The following is a 19,445-nucleotide window of genomic DNA, read 5'->3' as shown; positions in this document are numbered from 1 at the left end:
CTCACTGTGTTGTCAGGGCCCAGGCCGCTTCTGTGCCCACAGTCCCTGGTGTGAAAGGCCCTGCAGCCTGCACTCTGAAGGCCCCTGCTATGTGACCCTACTCATTTAGCCTCACTGAGCCAGGGTACAAATACTGGGTACCATTGCCACTCCTGGCATGACCAGTGTGACACCCTCGGAGGGACTCAGGGCTCACAAGTGATGAACCTACTGGAGATTTGGGCTCTGTTCTCCTCCCCTTCCCAGCCTCCTTCCCTCCTGCCTTACAGCCCCCACTTCCAGGGAGGAGCCCAGGTCCACATGGGGTGAAGTAGGGAGATCAGGCCTAGGGTGGGTCACAGGGACACCAGACCTGTTCTCAGGGATAACTGAAACCCAGAAACTTCTCCCTAAACTGAGAGCAGAAAGCTGGTGTGGCCCCACCCTAAAATTCAGCAAATCACTCCACCCCCAACCCCAGCCGCTGCCCCACCCACCCCAGGAGGGGACTGTGGGGTCAGGAATGTAGGGCAGGGCAGAGTGAGCCAATGGCTAGGGCAGGATTCTTGAGGCAGGAGTCCTCTACAGCCTGGTCCCGGAGCCCACAGGGGAACCTTGGGACTGATCTGTCCCCACAAGGCCCTCTCTCCACTTCCCCTCCCATCACAGCCCCCACACCCCACCTCCAGGGCAGAGGCTGGTTTGACTCCCCACAACCCCTAGGACAAGACTCTCAAACTTGTGAGCCATACCCCGTGGGGCACAGGGTCCCCGTTCCCACCACCTCCACCATCACGGAAACACGGAGGATTCCAGAGAGCCTGTGGGGTAAAAGCTGTGCTGTCCCTATCATCTCGGAATTCCACTTCTAGGAATTTATCCTGAGAGGTAACTGGGCCAGTGTGCGGGCATGTTCCAACCAGGAAGTTCAGCGCCGGCTGTCTGTAATGGCAACACTGAGAAAGCCTGAGAGCTTACACATGGAGTTGCTTAAATACGTCAGCTCAGGTGTGTCACCCATGGACACTGCGGCCCTGACAATGGTGTGCTGGCGTGGGAAAACACAGCTTCGCGTGTCCCCCTAAGACGGGGTGAAGACCTGTGTGCAGTTTCAGACCATGTCAATGTCTATTTGTGTAGGTAGAAAGGCTAAGGGTCCACACACAGGAAATTAATATAAGTCGCAGTGGTATTACAGCTAATCGTTTAGTTTTTCAGGCTCCATCAAGCACATATTTTATTTTAATCAGAAAAAAAAATGGTATTTTCAAAAAATTAGTTGCATAGATTGGCCCAGCTGAGGCAAAGACCCTACCTTGGGGCACAGGCCAGGGTAAGACCAGCATCTCATTCTAGGGAAATTGCAATTCAATGAGAGCCAAGGCAGGTCTGAAATCTGCCCCAGGAATGCAGTCTGCATGGGAGGGGCCGTGTCCCCTCCTGGAGTTACATGGTCTCAGGACACACGACACAAAAGCTTTTTTTTTTTTGTACATGCCCTTAGCGGGAACCAAACCCCGGACTCTCTGGCCTGCAGGCCGACACTCCAACTGCGGAGCCAAACCAGCCAGGGCTGCACAGAAGCTCTTACAGACCATCTCTCCCAGCTCCCCACTGTGCAGACTGCAACAGGCTGGAACTGTCTCAGTTACAACTGAGTGCCCAACACGCATCAGGTGCTCAGTAAATGTTTGTTGACTGACTTAATGACGTCTGATGAAGGCTAAGAGATGGACTCTGGACCAAGAGGCAGGCAGACCCAACAGGCAGACTTCCTCAAAGCCTGTCAGCCTACAGGGCCCTCAGAGTAGGGATCCCAGCCCCGGGAGCGCATTGCAATCACCTGAGGAGCTTCTAAACACTCCAACCCTCAGACCCCAGCCCTAGAAATGTTGATACAGTGGGTCTAACGTGGGACTTGGGAGCTGCATTTTTTTTGAATGCCTGTCAGGGAGTCTCAGGGACAAACAAAGCACTGTAGGGGACATCAGGCTGAAGGAAATGCCCTCTGAAAAAGCAGGGCCTCATCAACATCACCCAGAGTTGGTGAAAAAGCAGGGGAGCCATGCCCCTGGGCTCGTGACCCGCAGGTCCCAAACCTGCTGACCTGGGGTTCCTTCCACACTGGTTGATGTTCTGTGCCACTGCATCAACTCTGACCCTGAAAGCCCTACAAATAAGTGACATTCACACTGCCCTGTCCTCGCCACCCTGCTCAGCCTCCGGAGACGCACGCACGCACGCACGTGGCTCTTAGAGTCGGTGCATCTCACATGTGGTCCTCTTCCTTTCCTGCTGTCTTCCGTTTTCCCCAGCATTACTGTCCTTTCTGACAAACCTTGCCTTCCCCCACATTTTCTGGGGCCTGACTTCCAGTGCCAACCTTCTTGGGGAAGTGGATCAGGCTACAAGGTGGACAGGGAACCCCAAGTGAGGGGCCCTTATGACCCTACTCCCTGTGACCACCCAGGGCTGCGTGATCCAGGTCCAGGGGCCCTGAGAGCCCCCAGAGCTGCTCCAACGCCCAGACCTGGGTGGGCAGAGGCACTGTGACAAGCGTTGGGAGCTCAGCTTCGAGAGCAGCTCATCTGCACCCCCCTTTGGTCTGGGGGCCACCCCTCTGAGCACTCAAAAGAAGTCTTCAATGGACTGGGAGTGAGACTTGGAGGGGCCCACGCTGCACACTCAGGGCCAGTTCCCACTGGCCGGAAGCCACCTTAAATCCTCCACATTTCACTAGTCCCAATCTGCAGCTCCCGCCCTGGCGGCTGCTGCCTCCCACTTGGAGTGGGGGAGAGGCTGGCCCTGGCCACACTCTCCGGCCAACAACAGGCGTGGGCCTGCTTTCCCCTCCAGGCCAAGGTCTCCACCTGGGGAGCATCCACTCCCCAGACCCCTCCAGCCTCCCTCCTGGAAGTTAATGTACAATCTGCACTGGGAGCTCTAATTACCCAGGCGGATCTAATTGGCCTCCTCCACTTGGCCCTGCAGAGCCTGGCTGAACTCTGAAGACTGCCACAGACTCCCTCCTCTACCACTGCCCCTCCTGCCTCCCAGCTGAGCCAGCCCCTCTGCCCTCCCAGGCCACCCCTGTCTTCCAAAAATTCATTTCATCCAGCCCTTACTGGGTACCTCTTGGACACTAAGCATTGGGATAGCCTGGGAACTCAGTCAAATCAGTTTCCAGGGTTCACAGACATGGGCACCAACAGCCAGGGTGGAGGCAACATGGGGCCAGAGCTGAGGATAGAGACAGAAAGATCCTGGTGCAGACAGAGCAGAGACTCGTTCAGAGAAATGTTTCTCACACTTGAACCAAATTCCTGGGACCAGTATGCAGAGTCTGATGCAGCAGGACAGGCAGAGGTCTCAGATCCTGTTTTTCTAACAAGCTTCTAGGTGATGCTGATGCGCTTGACCAAGGACTAGACTTTGAGGAGCAATGCCTTGCAGTGCTTTGAAACATTCTTTCATTGGCTCTAAGTTCTAAGACACACAGCTCCCTCATCTGACACTGAGTCCCCGGTGCCTAACACAGTGCTTGTGGACACACTGAGTGGACAAATGGTGCAATTAATCAGTTAACCCTGGAGAAGTGACCAGTATTAGGTGGCCATACAAAGAAACTTCCAATTCATTGTAAAACAACACAATTAACCAGAGAGGAGCCTGTACAAAGCAGTGCAAAGTACAGAGGAAACAGGGATAATTCTGCTGGGTTGGGGTAGGGGACAGATCTCTCCGAAAGAGGCCACTTGGCACTAGGTCTTAGAGGGTGGGTCAGATTTACCCAGGTGGAGACTGACTGAAGGGCTAGCAGCACAGGAGCAAAGGTAAAAAGACCGTGAGCGTGGGTTAGGTTCCAGGAACTGGGAGCGATGTTATACACCTGGAGGGGGTTCTGAGGAGATGGTGAAAAAAGCCAAAAAATTAAGTTGGAGCCAGCAAATGCCAATGCTACAATGCCAGTCTGGGAGGGTGGCTTCCATCAGTCAGAAGTCAGGAGCTGTAAGAGGGGTTTGCACAGGGTACCAGCACCCTGGAGTACAGGACAGGAGCTCTCAGAAGTCACCAGGTCCTGCCCAGGCTCAAAGGGGACTGGAGGAAGCAGCTTCCTAGGCAGGAAGGGCCAAGGTGGGAGGGAGCACCCGAGAGAACCCCTGTGAGGGGCTGAGACCTGCTGCAAGGGCAGATGTTTCCCTCAAGTCTGCTAGATCTCAGGTGCTTAAAGTCACCCACTGTGGCCGGGCTGGTGTGGCTCCGTGGCTGAACACTGCCCCATGCACCAAGAAGGTGCCAGTTTGACTCCTGGTCAAGGCTTTCAGGCTTGATCCCCAACAGGGGGTGTGCAGGAGGCAGCTAACTGATGTTTCTCTCTCATCGATGTTGCTATCTCTCTCCCTTTCCCTTCCTCTTTCTCTAAAATAATCAATAAAAACATATTAAAAAAAAGAAAGAAAGAAAGAAAACACCCACTGTGTGCTGAGCCCTGAGCAGGCACAAAGAAACAGAAGACGGTTATTTCCCCAGTGACACCTCCTGTGCTGTTCAGACACGAGGACTCGGGGGGGGGGGGAGCTGGCTTCCACCATCTGTCCCATGTCCCCCACGGCTCCCACCCTCTCTCCTCCTTCCCTCAGCATATCAGAGGTGTTCACTGTGTGCCTACTGATGGACAGGCTCTGGCCTCAAGCAGCAGCCCTGACCTGGCGGGCAGCCAGGCCCTGGTCATTGCTGGGGGGCTGGCAGGTGCAGGCCCAGATGTGCCTTTATCCCCATCCTCAGGGGAACTAAGCAAGAGAAGTCAGATCTAGTGAGGGAGGGGAAGGAGAGTGCTGGAGGGTGGGTCTGCTGCAGCCTCCCATCCCCGCGTCCTATTAGCTTCCCTTTTCTACCCGACTAAACTCCCAGCAACCCTGGGAGACCCAAAGGAGCCAGGTGACTCCCACCTCCCAACTCAGGGTGAGCCAGGCCAGGTCCAGAGATAGCCCTGGGCGTGGGTGCTGGTGCTGTCCTCCACAACCCCAGAGAGGGGCGCCTGATGGCTGGTGTCCTGAGTAGGGTCAGCAGAGGAGGGTGGGTTTATCCTAAAGGGGAGCTGGGAGTGGTGGGGAGGATGAGACAACAACACAGGTCCCGGTACTGAAACCCTGAAACCGGGACAAAGGTAGCAGGCCCTGCCCTAGGGCCTGGCTAGAGGTGGAGCATCCACTCTACTCCCACCCCCAGAGACCCACCCAGCTGCTCCTCTGAAGAGAACCCATTCCCTCCGCCTAGCCCTCTCCCGCCCTATGCCAGCTTCAGGCCTGGCCCTCTCCAGGGACTTGAATTGGTTCCCTCTTATCCAGCCCAGACCCTGGGGGGTGACGGCCAGAATTAATTAATATTTGTAAACTGCTCCAGAGAGCCTGGATCACAGACCCAGGGGCGCCAGATGAGCTGCGCAGGAAATTGACAGGGAGAGGCGGAGAGAAGGGGGGCAGCCGCCGGGACCTGGGACGCCTGGAAGGGGAGAGCTGAGAAGACACTCCTACTGAAGGGGACAGGGCAGGAGAGAGCTGCGAGGAGCAGGTGCAAGCTCTCAGAGGTGCGACAGGTCCCCAACCAGAGGATTCTGGGCTCCAGGCTGATCCAGCCCGCCCCCCACAGCTCCGCCCCACACTCAGAGCCGGTCAGGTTCACCCCGGATGCCTTTCCCCAACTCAGGCCCCCGGCACCCACCTGCCCTCACCCCGGGACCACCTGCGGAGGAAGTCTCTCCGCCCGGTCTGAGGGAAGGCGAGCGCGCGAGGGTGGGAGCTTCGGAGGAGGGCGCCTCCTGCCAACTTCGGCAGGGCACCGACTCCTACCTGGGCAAACACTGAACTTCCTTTCTCTAAAAGCAGGAGGCGAGCCGTCCCCCTGCTCCTAGAAGCTGGGGACGTCCGGGTCCTCCGTCGGGGGCGGGAGGCAGGACGCACGCAACTAGCACCAGGTCCCACGGTGCCACCTCACCGCCCGCACCCCCCTCGAACTCACTCACCCCAAAGTGCTGATGAAGCCATTGACGGAGCCCTCGGCATACAGAGAGACGATGTCTCCGATGTGAAGAAAGCTGGACATCTCGCTCATGGCTGCGGCCCTCGGGGGCGCCGGGGCGGTGGGGGCGCCCAGGGGCGCGAGGCCGGGCTCGGTGCCAAGGACGGAGATGACCCGGAGGGCGGGCAGGGGTGCGTCCCCACCTCGAAGCAGGGCGCTCGGCGCGGCCGGGGCGGGCTAGCGGCCACCGGAGCGGAAGGGGCGCGGTGTGGCCGGGAGCCGGCGGTGGCGTCCGGGTGAGGAGGTGCCCGCGTCTTGGCGCGCCCGCCGACCGCCCGCCCGCCCGCCGACCCGGCCCGCGCGTACCTGCAGCGTAGAAGGAGCAGGAAGTCTGGGGCCGCCACACACACATGCAAATCCCGCCCGGGAGGCGGGGAAACCACACCCCGCCCCCCCGCGCCCCGCGCCCCGCGCGGCCCGCCCCCAGCACCCACGTGCGCCGGCCCGCCTCCCTCGCCCTGCGCCCCTCGCGCGTCGGGCTTGGCCTCCCGACGCGAGCGAGACTCCTGCCTGGCGAAGCTCCGAGGAGTCGTGGGGTCGGCAGGTTCCCCGGCACGGACTTCAGCTTCAGAAAGTCCCCAAACAGACTCTTGGAACCGCCACCGCTTGGCCCAGCCTTGGCGGGGGCTGTCTGCCCTCTGGGTTCCCAGAACCGTCTACTTTTCCGACCTCCGGTCACCGAGCGCCGGTGCAGACGCCGGCGGGAGGGGCAGCCGTCGCCCCGCGGGCGCTGCCTCGAAGCGCGCGGAGCACCGGGAGCACCCTGGCCCGGCCGCCCGGCGGTCTCGCGCCCACAGGCGCGCTCTTTCCATCGCAGCGCAAATCGGGATTTATTTTTCTTAACGTGAAAAGCCGTTTCATTGCACAATAGAAAGTGCTCGAGCTTGGAGGGGAAATGAAGCAATGGGGTGGGTTTTGTTTTTTTCTCTCCGCATTCCAGTGTACAAAGAGATCCAACTTCCGAATCAGTGCAGCCGCTCCCTCGCCAGAAGTTGGCTCCAAAACTCTTAGCTCTTTCCGTCTTTCTTTTTGAAAAGGGAGGAGGGGCGGGGGAGAAAGCTACCTTCGCTAGTTAACAGCGCACCTTGCCAACAATGACCAGGCCGGTGCCTGCCTCTGGGAGTGACCCGCTGCGTTGTCGCCTCCAAACTCTCACTCATGAAGTCAGCCCTAAGCTCCGTCCCCAGCTCGCCGACTTTCTGTTCTGTTCCCGGGTGCTTGGGTGTTCGCTTCCCAGTACTTTTACGGGAACTCCTGACAGAATGCCCACTGCCACCCGCATTCGATCACATTTACTTCCTTCGGAACCCCCCACCCCGACTTCCTGGGAAGGGGGAGGCTTGTCCCTGGGAGAAAGGGAGGAGGGACTGAAAGACTCAAGCAGGAAGACGAGAGACGAGAGACGAGGGAGGCATGAGGCAACTGAGAGCAGTAGTAGACAGCTGCTGACTTGAGGGCCCGGATAAGAGTCCTGGGGGTATGGCTCTCTCACCAGGACCTCCAAAATGTAGGAGGGAAGGACCCCTCCAGTACTGCTGGCTAAGTGGTTTACAGCTTTTCACCAGAACCACAGTAACAAATAAGTTTACATCAGACCCGTCCACACCTTCATCTATATATAAGCAAAACAATAGTTTCTGAAAACAATACTTACCCTTATGACCTGTGATGCACACTGGTATTTTCTGTTCTATTTCAGTGTTTTGTTTGTTTTTTTTAATACCAATTGTGACCCACTAAATTGCTTTTTCTTTCTTTTTTAAACTTTTTATTCTTTATTAATTTTAGAGAGAGAGAAACATTGATAAGAACATCGATTGGCCGCCTCCTGCATTCCCCCCACTAGGGATTGGGCCCACAACCTGGCCATGTGTCCTGACCAGGAATCCAACCGGCGACCTCTTGGTGCCTGGGTCAACGCTCAACCACTGAGCCACACCGGCCAGACCTAACTTGCTTTTTCAAATGTACCGAATGGGTTACAAACTGCAGTATGAAAAACCTCATCCAGACCACTCTGCCAAAAAGAAATGACCAAAGCACACAGAAGGAGCACCAACCTTAAGGTCACACACACAGGTTCATGACAACTGGAGCCTGAAGCCCAGCCCCTGACTCCTAGCCCCCTATTCTCCTCTCCAGGACCCCACACTGCACTGGGCTGCAGCTGTCCACCTCTGGAGCCCCGCTGGGAAGGGCCAGCCCTGGAACAGGCTCACTAGCTCCCAGAAGTCAGGCCTCCACTGACTTCCCCTTACATAGAAACATACGCATTCATTCCATAAGCATATTTTGAGGGCCTACTATGTGCCGGGCCTCTGCTGGGCACCAGGCTCTGATCAACCTGCCAGCCCCAACCCAATTGTCTTTCCCCTTCCCCAGACCTCTAGGATGAGGGACATCCTGGAAACACTCTCTCCAGGGGCTGCACTCAGGACAGATGCTGTCCTTGCCCCAGCCACATCCAGGATCCAGATCTCAAAAGATGGTTCCAGAACCCAGTCAGGCCTATCTCGCCCACAGCACATGCCCCAGCGTCTCTCTCCATCCCCAACCTGGGAGTGCTCTGAGCCTCCGACCCTTCACCAACCAGCAGGACTCCAGCGGGGTGCACAAATCCCATCTGACTGAGAAGTCCCCATCAGGACATCACTGCCAGCCTCCCACACTGCTTCTGAGCGTCATTCTGGAATATGACGTACATGCTACGTTTCCAGAGGAGCCACCCCTGAGCTCTAGGCTCTGGCACCTGCTTCTGCCAAATCAACTTCACTGTAAGCTCATTTATATATTTGGGTTCTAAGTTAGATTTTGTTTATAGAAAGGTTCAGTGGGTTAAAATTTAAAAAAAAATTTCTTATCCTGGCATGTTTGGCTTAGCGGTTGGAGCATTGGCCTGCGGTCCAGAGAGACCTGGGTTCGGTTCCCACTAAGGGCACGTACCTCGGTTGCAATTTGTCCCCAGCCCTGGATGGGTCGTGCCGGTAGCAGCCACTCGATGTGTCCCTTTCACGTCGATGTTTCTCTCTCTTTCTCTCTTCTTCTCTCTCCCTTCTTCTCTCTCCCTCCCACCCTATCAGAACAAAAAAAAAAAAAAGGAAAAATGTCCTCAGGTGACGATAAAAAAAAAATTTCTTTGTTGATTTTAGAGACAGAGGAAGGGAGAGGGAGAGAGAGATAAGAACATCAATTGGCCGCCTCCCGCATGCCCCCCACTGGGGATTTAGCCCACAACCTGGGCATGTGCCCTGACCAGGAATCGAACCGGTGACTTCTTGGTGCATGAGTCAACGCTCAACCACTGAACCACACCAGCCGGGCTAAAAATTTTCAGAAACAGATGATACAGCTCCAGTGAGTATCCCTGCTCCCCTGCTTGCAACCCTCTGATCTCCTCGTGTCCTAAAGTCCGCATGCCCAGCCCAGCACTCCGAGCCCCATCCCCACACTTCTCTCCCCAGCACCCTCAGCAGACATGAAGGGGGGTTCTCAAGAGGAACCACATTGTTGTTAACCTAAAAATAAAAGGCCTTTCAAAGTGAAAGGCAACAAGCATTTATTTGAGATCAGTAAGAATAGATATTCAGGAAGCAGGGACTCAGAAGCCCAAATAGTGTTCGAGTAGGAGACAAAGACAATGGTATTTATGAGAAGGGAAGGGGAATAGTTACATCCACAGAAGGAAGGTATTTCTATTGGTTCAGATAAGCTAACATAGTGACATTAATTCTAAACAATGTTTTTAAGTTTCAGTCGGATAGTCATATCTTCTTGTTATCTTTGCAAACCGTTCTTTGGGAAGCAAGGTTGCTTAGGCGCAGTGCGAAGGCTATTTTGCTGTTTTAACATTCCAAGGTTTGAGGTCTCAGACGTGCAAGGCAGCTCCTCTGGGATGGCAGCTCCAGCTCCATCTTAAAGTGACTGTTTATGTTATTGTTTACACTGTCAATAGATCAAGAGCGCAGGATCTGACTCTCACAGGTCTCGGTTCGAGTCCCAGACCTGCCACTTTCCAGTGACAGTTCTCAGCCTGTTTTCTCATATGTTAAATGAGAAGAACATGGTACCAACATGTGAGGGAAGTGCACAAAGCCCTAGCGAGGAAGGACTGAGTGTGTCCGTTCTCATTTCTCCAGGACCTCACCCAGTCCTCCCCCTCTGCCTGGGCTCATGCGTGTCCTCCACACTTCCCCCTGATTCCCCATGATCAGAATAAAGTCTCCTTCCCTGATGTACTGGAGCATCAACCTTGTAAATATCTTTATGAAATATTCTAACAGATAATATTAAATAAAAAATAATATATTTAAACAACTGTGTGTATGTGTGTGTGTGTGTGTGTGTGTGTAGTAAGTGCCCTGTATCTTTCCTCCAGCTTTGTCAAATCTTAATATTTTGCAAAATTTGTTTCAATATATTTTTAAAGAATGAAACCTTAAAAATTCAGTTGAGTGCTGGCCAGTGTGACTCAATTGGTTAGCACTTCATCCCGTACACTGAAGAGTTCAGGTTTGATTCCCAGTCAGGGCACATACCCAGATTGTGGGTTTGATCTCCAGTTGGGGCTCATATGGGAAGCAACCAATCAATGTTTCTCTCTCTCTCTCTTCCTTCTTTTCTCTCTAAAATCAATAAACATATCCTCAGGTGACGATTTTAAAAAGTTCAGTTGGTCTGGCCGGTGTGGCTCAGTGGTTGAGCGTCGACCCAGGCACCAAGAGGTCACAGGTTCGATTCCTGGTCAGGGCACATGCCCAGGTTGTGGGCCCGATCCCCAGTGTGGGCATGCAGGAGGCGGCCAATCAATGTTCTCTCTCATTGATGTTTCTCTCTCTCTCCCCCTCTCCCTTTCTCTCTCTCTACAATCAATAAAGGGAAAAGAAAGTGTAGTCGAAGTTCCCGATGCACTGCTCCCTAACTGCGTCCCCACCCAGAGCCAACACTGCCATTTGGGTGGGAGTCGCTCCGTGCAGTGTTGCGCTGTGCACGCGGGGACGTATCCCCAGACAGTGTGTGCCATCACCCTTCAGGGTCTCACGTTTTCTATAAATGGCTCACCCTGTGTGTACCCTTTGATAGGAGCTACCGAGTGATAGTCCACTTTCAGACCACATCACAGTTTGTTTGCTCATTTTTTAAAATGTTTTTATTGATTTTTTACAGAGAGAGGAAGGAAGAGATAGAAACATTAATGTGACAGAGATACATCAATCAGCTGCCTCCTGCATGCCCCCTACTGGGGACTGAGCCAGCAACCTGGGTGTGTGCCCTGATCAGGATTCGAACAGGGACCTCTCAGTCCATGGGACAATGCTCAATCCACTGAGCCACGCCAGCCAGGCTTGTTTGCCCATTTTCTTGGTAACCATTAAAGTCCTACCTAAGTGTTTGCTATCACGACCACGTTGCAGTAAATGTTCTTGTCTCTTTGTGCCTGCACATGAGTGTCTCTAGGGCAGCATGGTTCAAACTCTGGATGAGATGTTTAATGAGTCATGAAATCAGTTTAGGGGATGAAGATCAGCATTTTTAATGCTCAGAATTGATTGGAACATATCAGCGTGCGTCACGCATCGTCAGGGTGGCCAAGGGAAGGGGTGTCTGAGGCGAGCGCGCGGTCTGCGTGTTCGGGAGCAGTGTGAGCTTACAGAGGGCACCTGTCAGCAAGTTTGAAAGGTTCTTCTAGAGTGAGAACCTGGAAAGTGGAGGTGTTCGATAACTTGCTAGAACCGACAAATTCTCTTCAAAGTGGCCCTTCTAACTCACCCACTTGCCAGCCACTAGGAGTGTGCCCCCTCAACCATGCCCTTACCAACACTTGGTATCGTCAAGCTTTTTAATGTGGAATGTCTTATCCCCCACTAGCAGAGAAGATAACATGGACCATCCTGAGTGATAATGAGCTCCCTCCTCTTTGCCCTCCCCAGGGGACCGTGAGCTCCTGGCTGGGGGGCTGTGTCCACTTCTTTCGTGTCTCCAGGCCAGGCTGGGCACGTTACAAGGGCTGAATAAATCTGAGGGGAACTGAACTGTCAAGAAGAAAGACGGTGGGCAAAGTACATGAATGATATCAGGAGATAAAGGGAGACTGTGGAAGTCTCAGGGTGGGGCATCAGGCACCTGGGTCCCCCAGTGGAAGTGGGAAGCTTCAGAAATACTCTAAGCAGTTGGAAAGGAGAACCCGAGGGGCCCCACCCCTCCTTCGTGGCTTGAGTGGCCTACTGTGAAGCCGGGGGTGGGGGGGGCAAGCTCAGGCCCAGGAATGAGGCTACCACCATCCCCCTGGTAACAGTCTGGCTGGTCCAGGAAGGCCCCAGCTCATGGCCTCCGAGCACCCAACAGCCCACCTCCACAAAGGGAGCCTCCCCGGAGGGAAACCAGACTGAATGGGGAGCTCTGGTCAGAAATCCCATGCTCAGGACTCACAGGAAGCCAGTGCTTGCGGGGGCTCCAGAAGGGGGAAGTGAGGCGCGGGGGCTGGATTGGGGAGAGGTACTTTTTACCATATCTCTCATTTAACATTTACATGTTGCACTGTAGGGACATACAACGTATAACCAAAAGGAAATAAAAATAAAGATGTTCATAGCATCACCCCAGCGCCCCAAGAGCCAGCAGGAAGACCTCCAGGAAACCCACCTGCTCCAGCCCATCCACCGGGCCTGAGCAGGCGCGGGCAGGGAGACCCTCTGTTTGGACTCAGAAGAAAACCTGTGTAGAGGGCCAGGAGCATGTGTAGACTGAACTGGAGGAGCTGCAGGCTCGGAACCCTAGGCCTCCCCCAGCAGGACGCTCCGCACACCCCCAGCACCGCTGCCTTCTGGAGACTTAGTCCCAGCTCGACTGTGTGCCTTTGCGCAAGGTACAGACCTCTCTGGCCTCAGGTTCCTCCTTGTACACAGATTTCAACCGTGGCTCTGACTATTCTTTGAGTTCCTCTGGCCCTCCCACACTGTGCCTGGGAGGGCAGAACCCATCCCTGCCGTGCCACCTCTTGGTTTGGGGCAAATAACAAACAGGGAGTTTTCAAGGCCTTTTTCTGCCCCTCATTCCTGATATGGCAGCAGAGCCAGGCTCGGATCGGTGGGGTGGAGTCAGGCCAGAAGGACTGACTCAATGCAGCAGCCACCCAGCTGGGTCACCCGTTGTGGGTGGAGTGCCAGCCCAGGCCTGCTGGGGTTCCCAGAGAATTCCTTCCCCATGCCATAAGCGGCCCTGGGCGGGCACCCCAACCCACAGCAGACACTTAGCCACAGCCAGGGCTGTCGCCCAAGAGCCTACACTCACACACTGTCCCTCACACATTCTCACTCACACTCTCACTCACACTCACACTCTCACCAACTCAGGGAGCCTGGGAGGGGACAAACTTGTTCTGTTGGCCCCCACCCCACCCCCACACTCCAGTCATCAGTGCCATATCTATTTCTTTCAGCCGGTGCTGACCACCTGCCACGTGCAAGGGACAGGAGAGGAAGCCGACGTGTGGCCAGCTGAGCCTCACACGGGCCTGGGCTGGTGGAGAAAGAGATAAGAGTCTGTTGCTGGGATTCCCTCTGGTCACAGAAGAAGGCATCACCCCCATCCACCTTCTACCTCGGGCCTCCTGGGGGAGAAGTCCCCTGGTTTTGGAGTCCTGAAACCAGTGATCTTGCTCCAGGTCCTTGCCCGCCTCTGCCCTGCAGTGTTGGCTGGCAGGTAAGATGTGACCCTCCCCTGGGCACCTTCACAACCAGCAAAAAGCCAAGTTCTCGAGCAAGACCACCGAGCCCTGCTCAGCACCTGCCCGGCTCCGGAACCTCCGTGTCTGTGGGAAAAACAAGAATACAGAGATGTATCAGTGAGACCCTGGCAGGAAACTGGCAACACGTCCCCAGCGGGCGACTACAGGGAGGTTAATGAACGGTTGGACGTGCAGGGGTGCGGGCAGGGCCGGGCCCTGGAGCTAGCAACTGCAGGGCTGGTAGGATCAGCAGAACAAGCGGAACACCCTCTTACCAGCACCTCCCATTGGCTCAGAGGAAAGGGGTCCGGGGGACTCAGGCCACAGAAGCCAGCCTCCCAGAACAACGTCAGCACAGAAGAGTGGACGGTGGGCCTGGAGGGCTGAATGGAGAATGTCTAGCATAAGTAACTACTTTGTAAAACACTCGGCTCAGTCAGCAAAAATTCTCTATAATTGTCTTTGTTTTCGTAGTCTTCAGGATTCTCAGTAAAGAGACGTTCTTGAGCCCTGGCTGGTGTGGCTCAGTGGTTGAGGGTCAACCCATGCACCAAGAGGTCACTGGTTCAATTCCCAGTCAGGGCACATGCCCAGGTTTTGGGCCCAATCCCCAGTGGGGGGCGTGCCGGAGCCGGCCGATGTTTTTATCTCTCTCTCCCTCTCACTTTCTCTCTAAAATCAATAAAGGAAAAAAAATTTTTTTAAAGAAATGACAAGCTAATGGTGGAATTTTGTTTTATTGGATGACCAAGGAGAGGACATTTATGAGGCAGAAGATTTTATTGAGTTCTCTGCAAATCAGGCCTCCTAGTTCCCTCCCCAAATGAATGATCAGTTACTGAGTGCCTGTTACCCGACTGGCCCAGCAGGTACAGGGGCTGCGCTGGGCTGCGCACCCCTGGGTTCTGAGTCTGAACTGGGAGCAGTGGAGGTCACAGTGGAGGCTTCTTAATCACAGTTCCAGTTGCCTTGTGAGGTCACTCGGTCCATCCTGGGGCCATGCAACATGAGGGGATCTGCCCAGGCCTCTGTGAGTGCCCAGGCCTCTGCACCTCACCTGTTCACAAGGAAGGCAGGTTGGGGCAGGGCGAACATCAGCCCTGTGATCCTTTTGGGAAAGAGACCAGCATGAAAACCCTCCCCGAGGCCAGGGCCAGGGCCAGGCAGGAGCCTTTGTCTGGCAGGAGACAACAGGATGATGTCAAGTGTACCTGGGCTGGGCCCTGGCCTCCAGCTGCGTCCCACACCCACCTTGGCAGGACTGAGCCCGGCTGCCCAGCCAAAGTTCAGAATGGACAAAATAAAGGGGTTCAGCTACCAATCAGGACCTGCTCCTATGCCAGATTTGCCAGCCTCTGTTTCTGGAAGCTTCAGAAGGAAGAGGCCATGCAGCAGTGGGTGTGCCCTTCCATGAGGGTGGGGAGGGGTCACAGCCAAGGCACTCGGAAGGGCAGAGGGGGAGAAAGGGCTGCTGTTTGCCCTGGAGCTGAGCAGACACTGGAGCCCTTGTCCTGGGGCAGCGGGGGAGGCTGCTGGCCAGATGGAGAGCAGCCTGGGAGAGCAGGGAGTCCTGGCTGAGCAGCCAGCCTCTCGCCCGCCCCTCCCCCAACTCCTGGGCCAGCCTGAGGAAGACCTGAGCCTTAAGGAGGCCACGTGAGGTGCAGTCCCCACTCCCCGCAGACAGTCGCCCCTCTGCAGGCAGCCGGGGAGGCTCAGCAGCACCTCCAGGTGGCCTTCCTTAGGCCTGCATGCTGCAGACCCTCTGAGTCTAGGCCTTCAGAGCTGGGCTGGCTTTTCTCCGGAAGAGGTGCTCCTGCTCTGAAGACAACGAACCCGCCTTGGACCTTGGGGGCAAGCAGCCTGGTGAGGAGGTCTGTGTCCAGCCACATGACAGATATTGAGTCTGTGCGGTGTGCAGGGCCCTACACGGGGCAGTAGGGCGAGGGCTGCCTGAGGGCCTAAGCAGCCTGGTCACCATGGCCTGGCCCAGCCCCTGCTCCTCAGCAGGCCTCTGACAAACATGGGTTGGGCGCAAAGGAACCTCAGCAGCTCCTTCCTCTGGCTGGCATTGCCATTACTCTACACCCTCTTTCTTTTTTTTTTTTATCCTCACCCGAGGATATTTTTCCATTTTTTGTACAGATAGAGTGGGAGGGAGAGAGAGAGAGAAACATCGACGTGAAGGGACACATCGAGTGGCTGCCACCCGCACGACCAACCAGGGCCGGGGACAAACTGCAACCGAAGTACGTGCCCCTAGCGGGAACCGAACCCTGGTCTCTCCGGACCGCAGGCCGACGCTCTAACCGCTGAGCCAAACCGGCCAGGGCTACACCCTCTTTCTAAATGTAGCCACTCCCAGGGCCACCCCAACACAGCCAGCCCTCGGAGCAGAAAGAAGGGTCCCCAAGGCAAAGCCCTTGGGGCTGGAGCCAGAAGGGGAAGCAGTCATGAGCAACCATTGTCCACACGGCCACCCGCCCCTAGGTGGTGCTATGGCTGCATTAGTGCACTTAGTCTGGCCTCACCCTTGGCGCCATTTCACAGATGAGGGAACTGAGGCTCCCGGGGCTACCTTTTCTGCAATCAAACAGCAAATGGATTGCTCCCAGGCTTCAGCCATCCACAGGTTAGTGCAGCTGGCACAGCTAGCCACGTGTCGTATTCTGCAGATAAGGAAAGCCCAAGAGGGTAAAGGAACTCGCTCAACGTCACACAGCTGGTAAGTGACAGAGGTGGGTCCGAAGCTCGGGCCTGCCTGACCCAGAGCCTGCAGGCCTAATCTTCACTCTGAAGAGGGTCTCAGCCAGGGAACCTGGGAGGGGTCTTTGTCCACTCAGGAGTTAGGCCCGCAGAGGGCTGTTCCTTTGCCCTCAGGGACCCTGCCCTGGCTCCTCCTCAGAGGTGGCTGGGAGGAGCCTCCAGGTGGGACAGGGGCTCTACCCAGGCCTGTGCCTCCAGCCTCCACCAACAGCTGCCACCTAGATCTTTCCTTTGACCACATCTTCCTGGCTCCCTCCATCCTGCGCCAGCTGGGCCTGCACACCCAGCATGAGTCCCGTCGGGTGCCAGGCCTGTGGGCCACACAGAGCTGCAGCTGCCCTGACTGCAGCGCCACCCGTGACCCCCTAGCATCCTCTCTCCTGACAGACCAAATGCACAGCAGGAGGGAAGGCGGTTAGACAGCAGGGAGGACTACCAGCTTGTCCAGAACGGGAGATTTGGAGATTGGTAGACAAGGGTTGGGGAGTTCTTCAGGAGAGGAATAGTCCAGGCTGCCTGAGTGAAAATCTAAATTTGGGGTTCCGGATTGATGAACTTCCTTAGGCTTGTCCAGCTCCCTCCCTCGGGCTCTGAGTGCTGGGGGTGGGAAGGTGGCCTCAGAACCTGTTCAGACCTCCGACCGGGACACACCCACCAGCTTGCACCGGTTCCAGTCACACCAGTAAGAATTAGCACTCACAGTACACGGCCTGCAACCCCTCCGTCTGTCGATCCCGTCTTCGCGCAGCCCTGAGAGGGCTCCTCTTACTGTGTCCCCGACAGATGAGAAAACCACTGCCCACAGACTTTTCCAGGACTCTCCTCCTTCCCCGATGTCTGTTCATTCCTCAAGGCTCGGCTTACGTGTCCTCCGTCCCAGGAGGTCCTGCCGAGGACCTCTGCCCTTCCCACGGCGGTCAGTGCGCAGGGACCACCACCCTTTGGAGCCCAGGCTCTCCGGGCCGACCTGCCACTTTCTAGCTCTTGACCGTGAACAAGACTTCCTAACACCTCAGTGTCCTTACCTGTTGCATGAGGATAGTGCAGCACCGCCCACAGGTCATGGTGAGCATCAGCAGGATAGCAGACTCACGCCCACAGCCATTCCCGGCACAGCAGGTGCCCTCCATGGGGATGGTCATCGCTGAGTCTGGTACATGTCCTCTCTGGTGGGCGCCTGGGCACCCTAACTGCGCCTTTCACTCCCAGGCCCGATTGTAAGTTCACGAGGACTCATCCTGATCTCTGTTTAGTTTGGGTTCCCCAGGACGCAGACCCTGAGATGTAGATTCCAGGGCATGGGCATTAAACACCAGCTGCGGGGCAGAGGCAGAGAGGGAGGGGTGTCAATGTGGATACACTGTCACCCAGTTACCACAGGGGCCATCAGAGCCCAGCCCGCAGGGGAGCTGGGAGCTGGGTCAGTTTCCTGTGTGCTCCCCACACCACTCAGTTGTCTTAGTATCAACTCAAACCCCAGCTCCCCACAGCTCTGTGTTGGTGACAGACTATCCTGTCCTCATCCAGCCCCAGCCCTGTTCAGCCAGTAGACGGGGGGACGGAAGGCCAGGCCTTAGAGACATGGAGTGCCAGGGATTGAGGGCAGGGGTTGGTTTAGGGCATAGAGGTGGGCACCAGGGACACCTAGTCCTGGCCAAGCAGAAGAGACCAGGGTGGAGATGCCACCCAGCAGCTCATCTGTCAGGCGCTTGGCTGGTCACTGCCACCAGGGTATGCCAAGTTCCTCCTGGGAGCAGGTGGGCCAGGTCCCCTTTGGAATTCTCAGAGCCCAGGGGCTACTCTAGGCTTTGGGTCCGGTCCAGGGGGCTTACCTGGAAACAGGGTGGGAGGGAGACTAAGAGGAGAATCAGGAAAAGTGTGGGCGATGTTCTGATTACCACGGCTGCAAAGCAAGTTATCCCAAACTTAGTGGTGAGAAACAACAGCCGTTTTATTTCGCTCATAGTTTAATGGGTCAAGCACTGGGGAAGGGTCTCCAGTGACTGCTATCAGATGCTGGCTGGCGCTGGGGTCACCTGGAGGGCTCCGTGGGGCTGGACATGCAGGACGGCTCCCTCCCAGCCTGGCAGGCCAGCGGTGCTGGCTCAGTGGGAGCTCGGCGGGCCGCGGGTAAGAGCAAGGCTGCCCGGCTCTGCGGCTGGGTGAGCTCAGGGCAGCCTGACTTCTTGCACAGGGCGGGCTCATCCCAGAGCAAGTGTTCTTTTTTAAAAAAATTTTTTTAATGTCTCTATTGATTTTATATATAGAGAGAAACATCAGTGTGAGAGAGGAACATTGATCGGCTGCCTGCTGCATGCCCGCCACTGGGGCATGTGCCCTGACTGGGAATTGAACCGGGACTGTCAGTCCACGAGACCTCAGTCCACGGGACGACACTCAATCCACTGAGCCACACTGGCTGGGCCCAGAGCAAGTGTTCTAAGAGAAGCAGATGGAACCTGTGTGGCCTTTTTTTTATCCTCACTGGAGAATATTTTTCCACTTATCTTCAGGTAGAGTGGAAGGGGGGAGAGGGACAGAAAGGGAGACAGAGAGAAACATCGATGTGAGAAGGACACAGCAACTGGTTGCCTCCTGCACGGCCCCGACCAGGGCTGGACAAACCGCAGCCAAGGTACGTGCCCTTGACTGGAATCGAACCCGACACTCATTGGTCTGCGGGCCGACGCTCTAACCGCTGAGCCAAACCGGCCAGGGCTGTGTGGCCTTTTGTAGCTTGGCCCCCACAGTCACACGGCCACTTCACTGTGGAGGCCGTGGCAGCCCTCCGATTCCAGGGGAGAAGGACAGAGAACCACCCCCCCCCCCCCCCGGGAAGTGTGCCGCAGGGCCCTGGGCCACGTTTTTAAACCATGGTGACATCTGAGAGCAGGGCTCTCTC

At 55.9% G+C, this 19,445-nt stretch overlaps 1 protein-coding gene across 1 annotated transcript in view; it reads right to left on the bottom strand.

The window, feature by feature from the left end:
• Positions 1 to 6,090, bottom strand: part of ITPR3 (inositol 1,4,5-trisphosphate receptor type 3) — a 61,278-nt gene extending 55,188 nt beyond the window's left edge. The window contains exon 1 of the mRNA XM_036248503.1: positions 6,002 to 6,090. Within this exon, the coding sequence (XP_036104396.1) occupies positions 6,002 to 6,090 (89 nt within the window). The remainder of the gene's footprint in view (positions 1 to 6,001) is intronic.
• Positions 6,091 to 19,445: the final 13,355 nt, after the last annotated feature.

This window comes from Molossus molossus, unplaced genomic scaffold (genome assembly GCF_014108415.1).
Source record: "Molossus molossus isolate mMolMol1 unplaced genomic scaffold, mMolMol1.p scaffold_m16_p_8, whole genome shotgun sequence".
NCBI lineage: Eukaryota > Metazoa > Chordata > Mammalia > Chiroptera > Molossidae > Molossus > Molossus molossus.
This window is presented reverse-complemented; position numbering and strand designations above follow the sequence as displayed.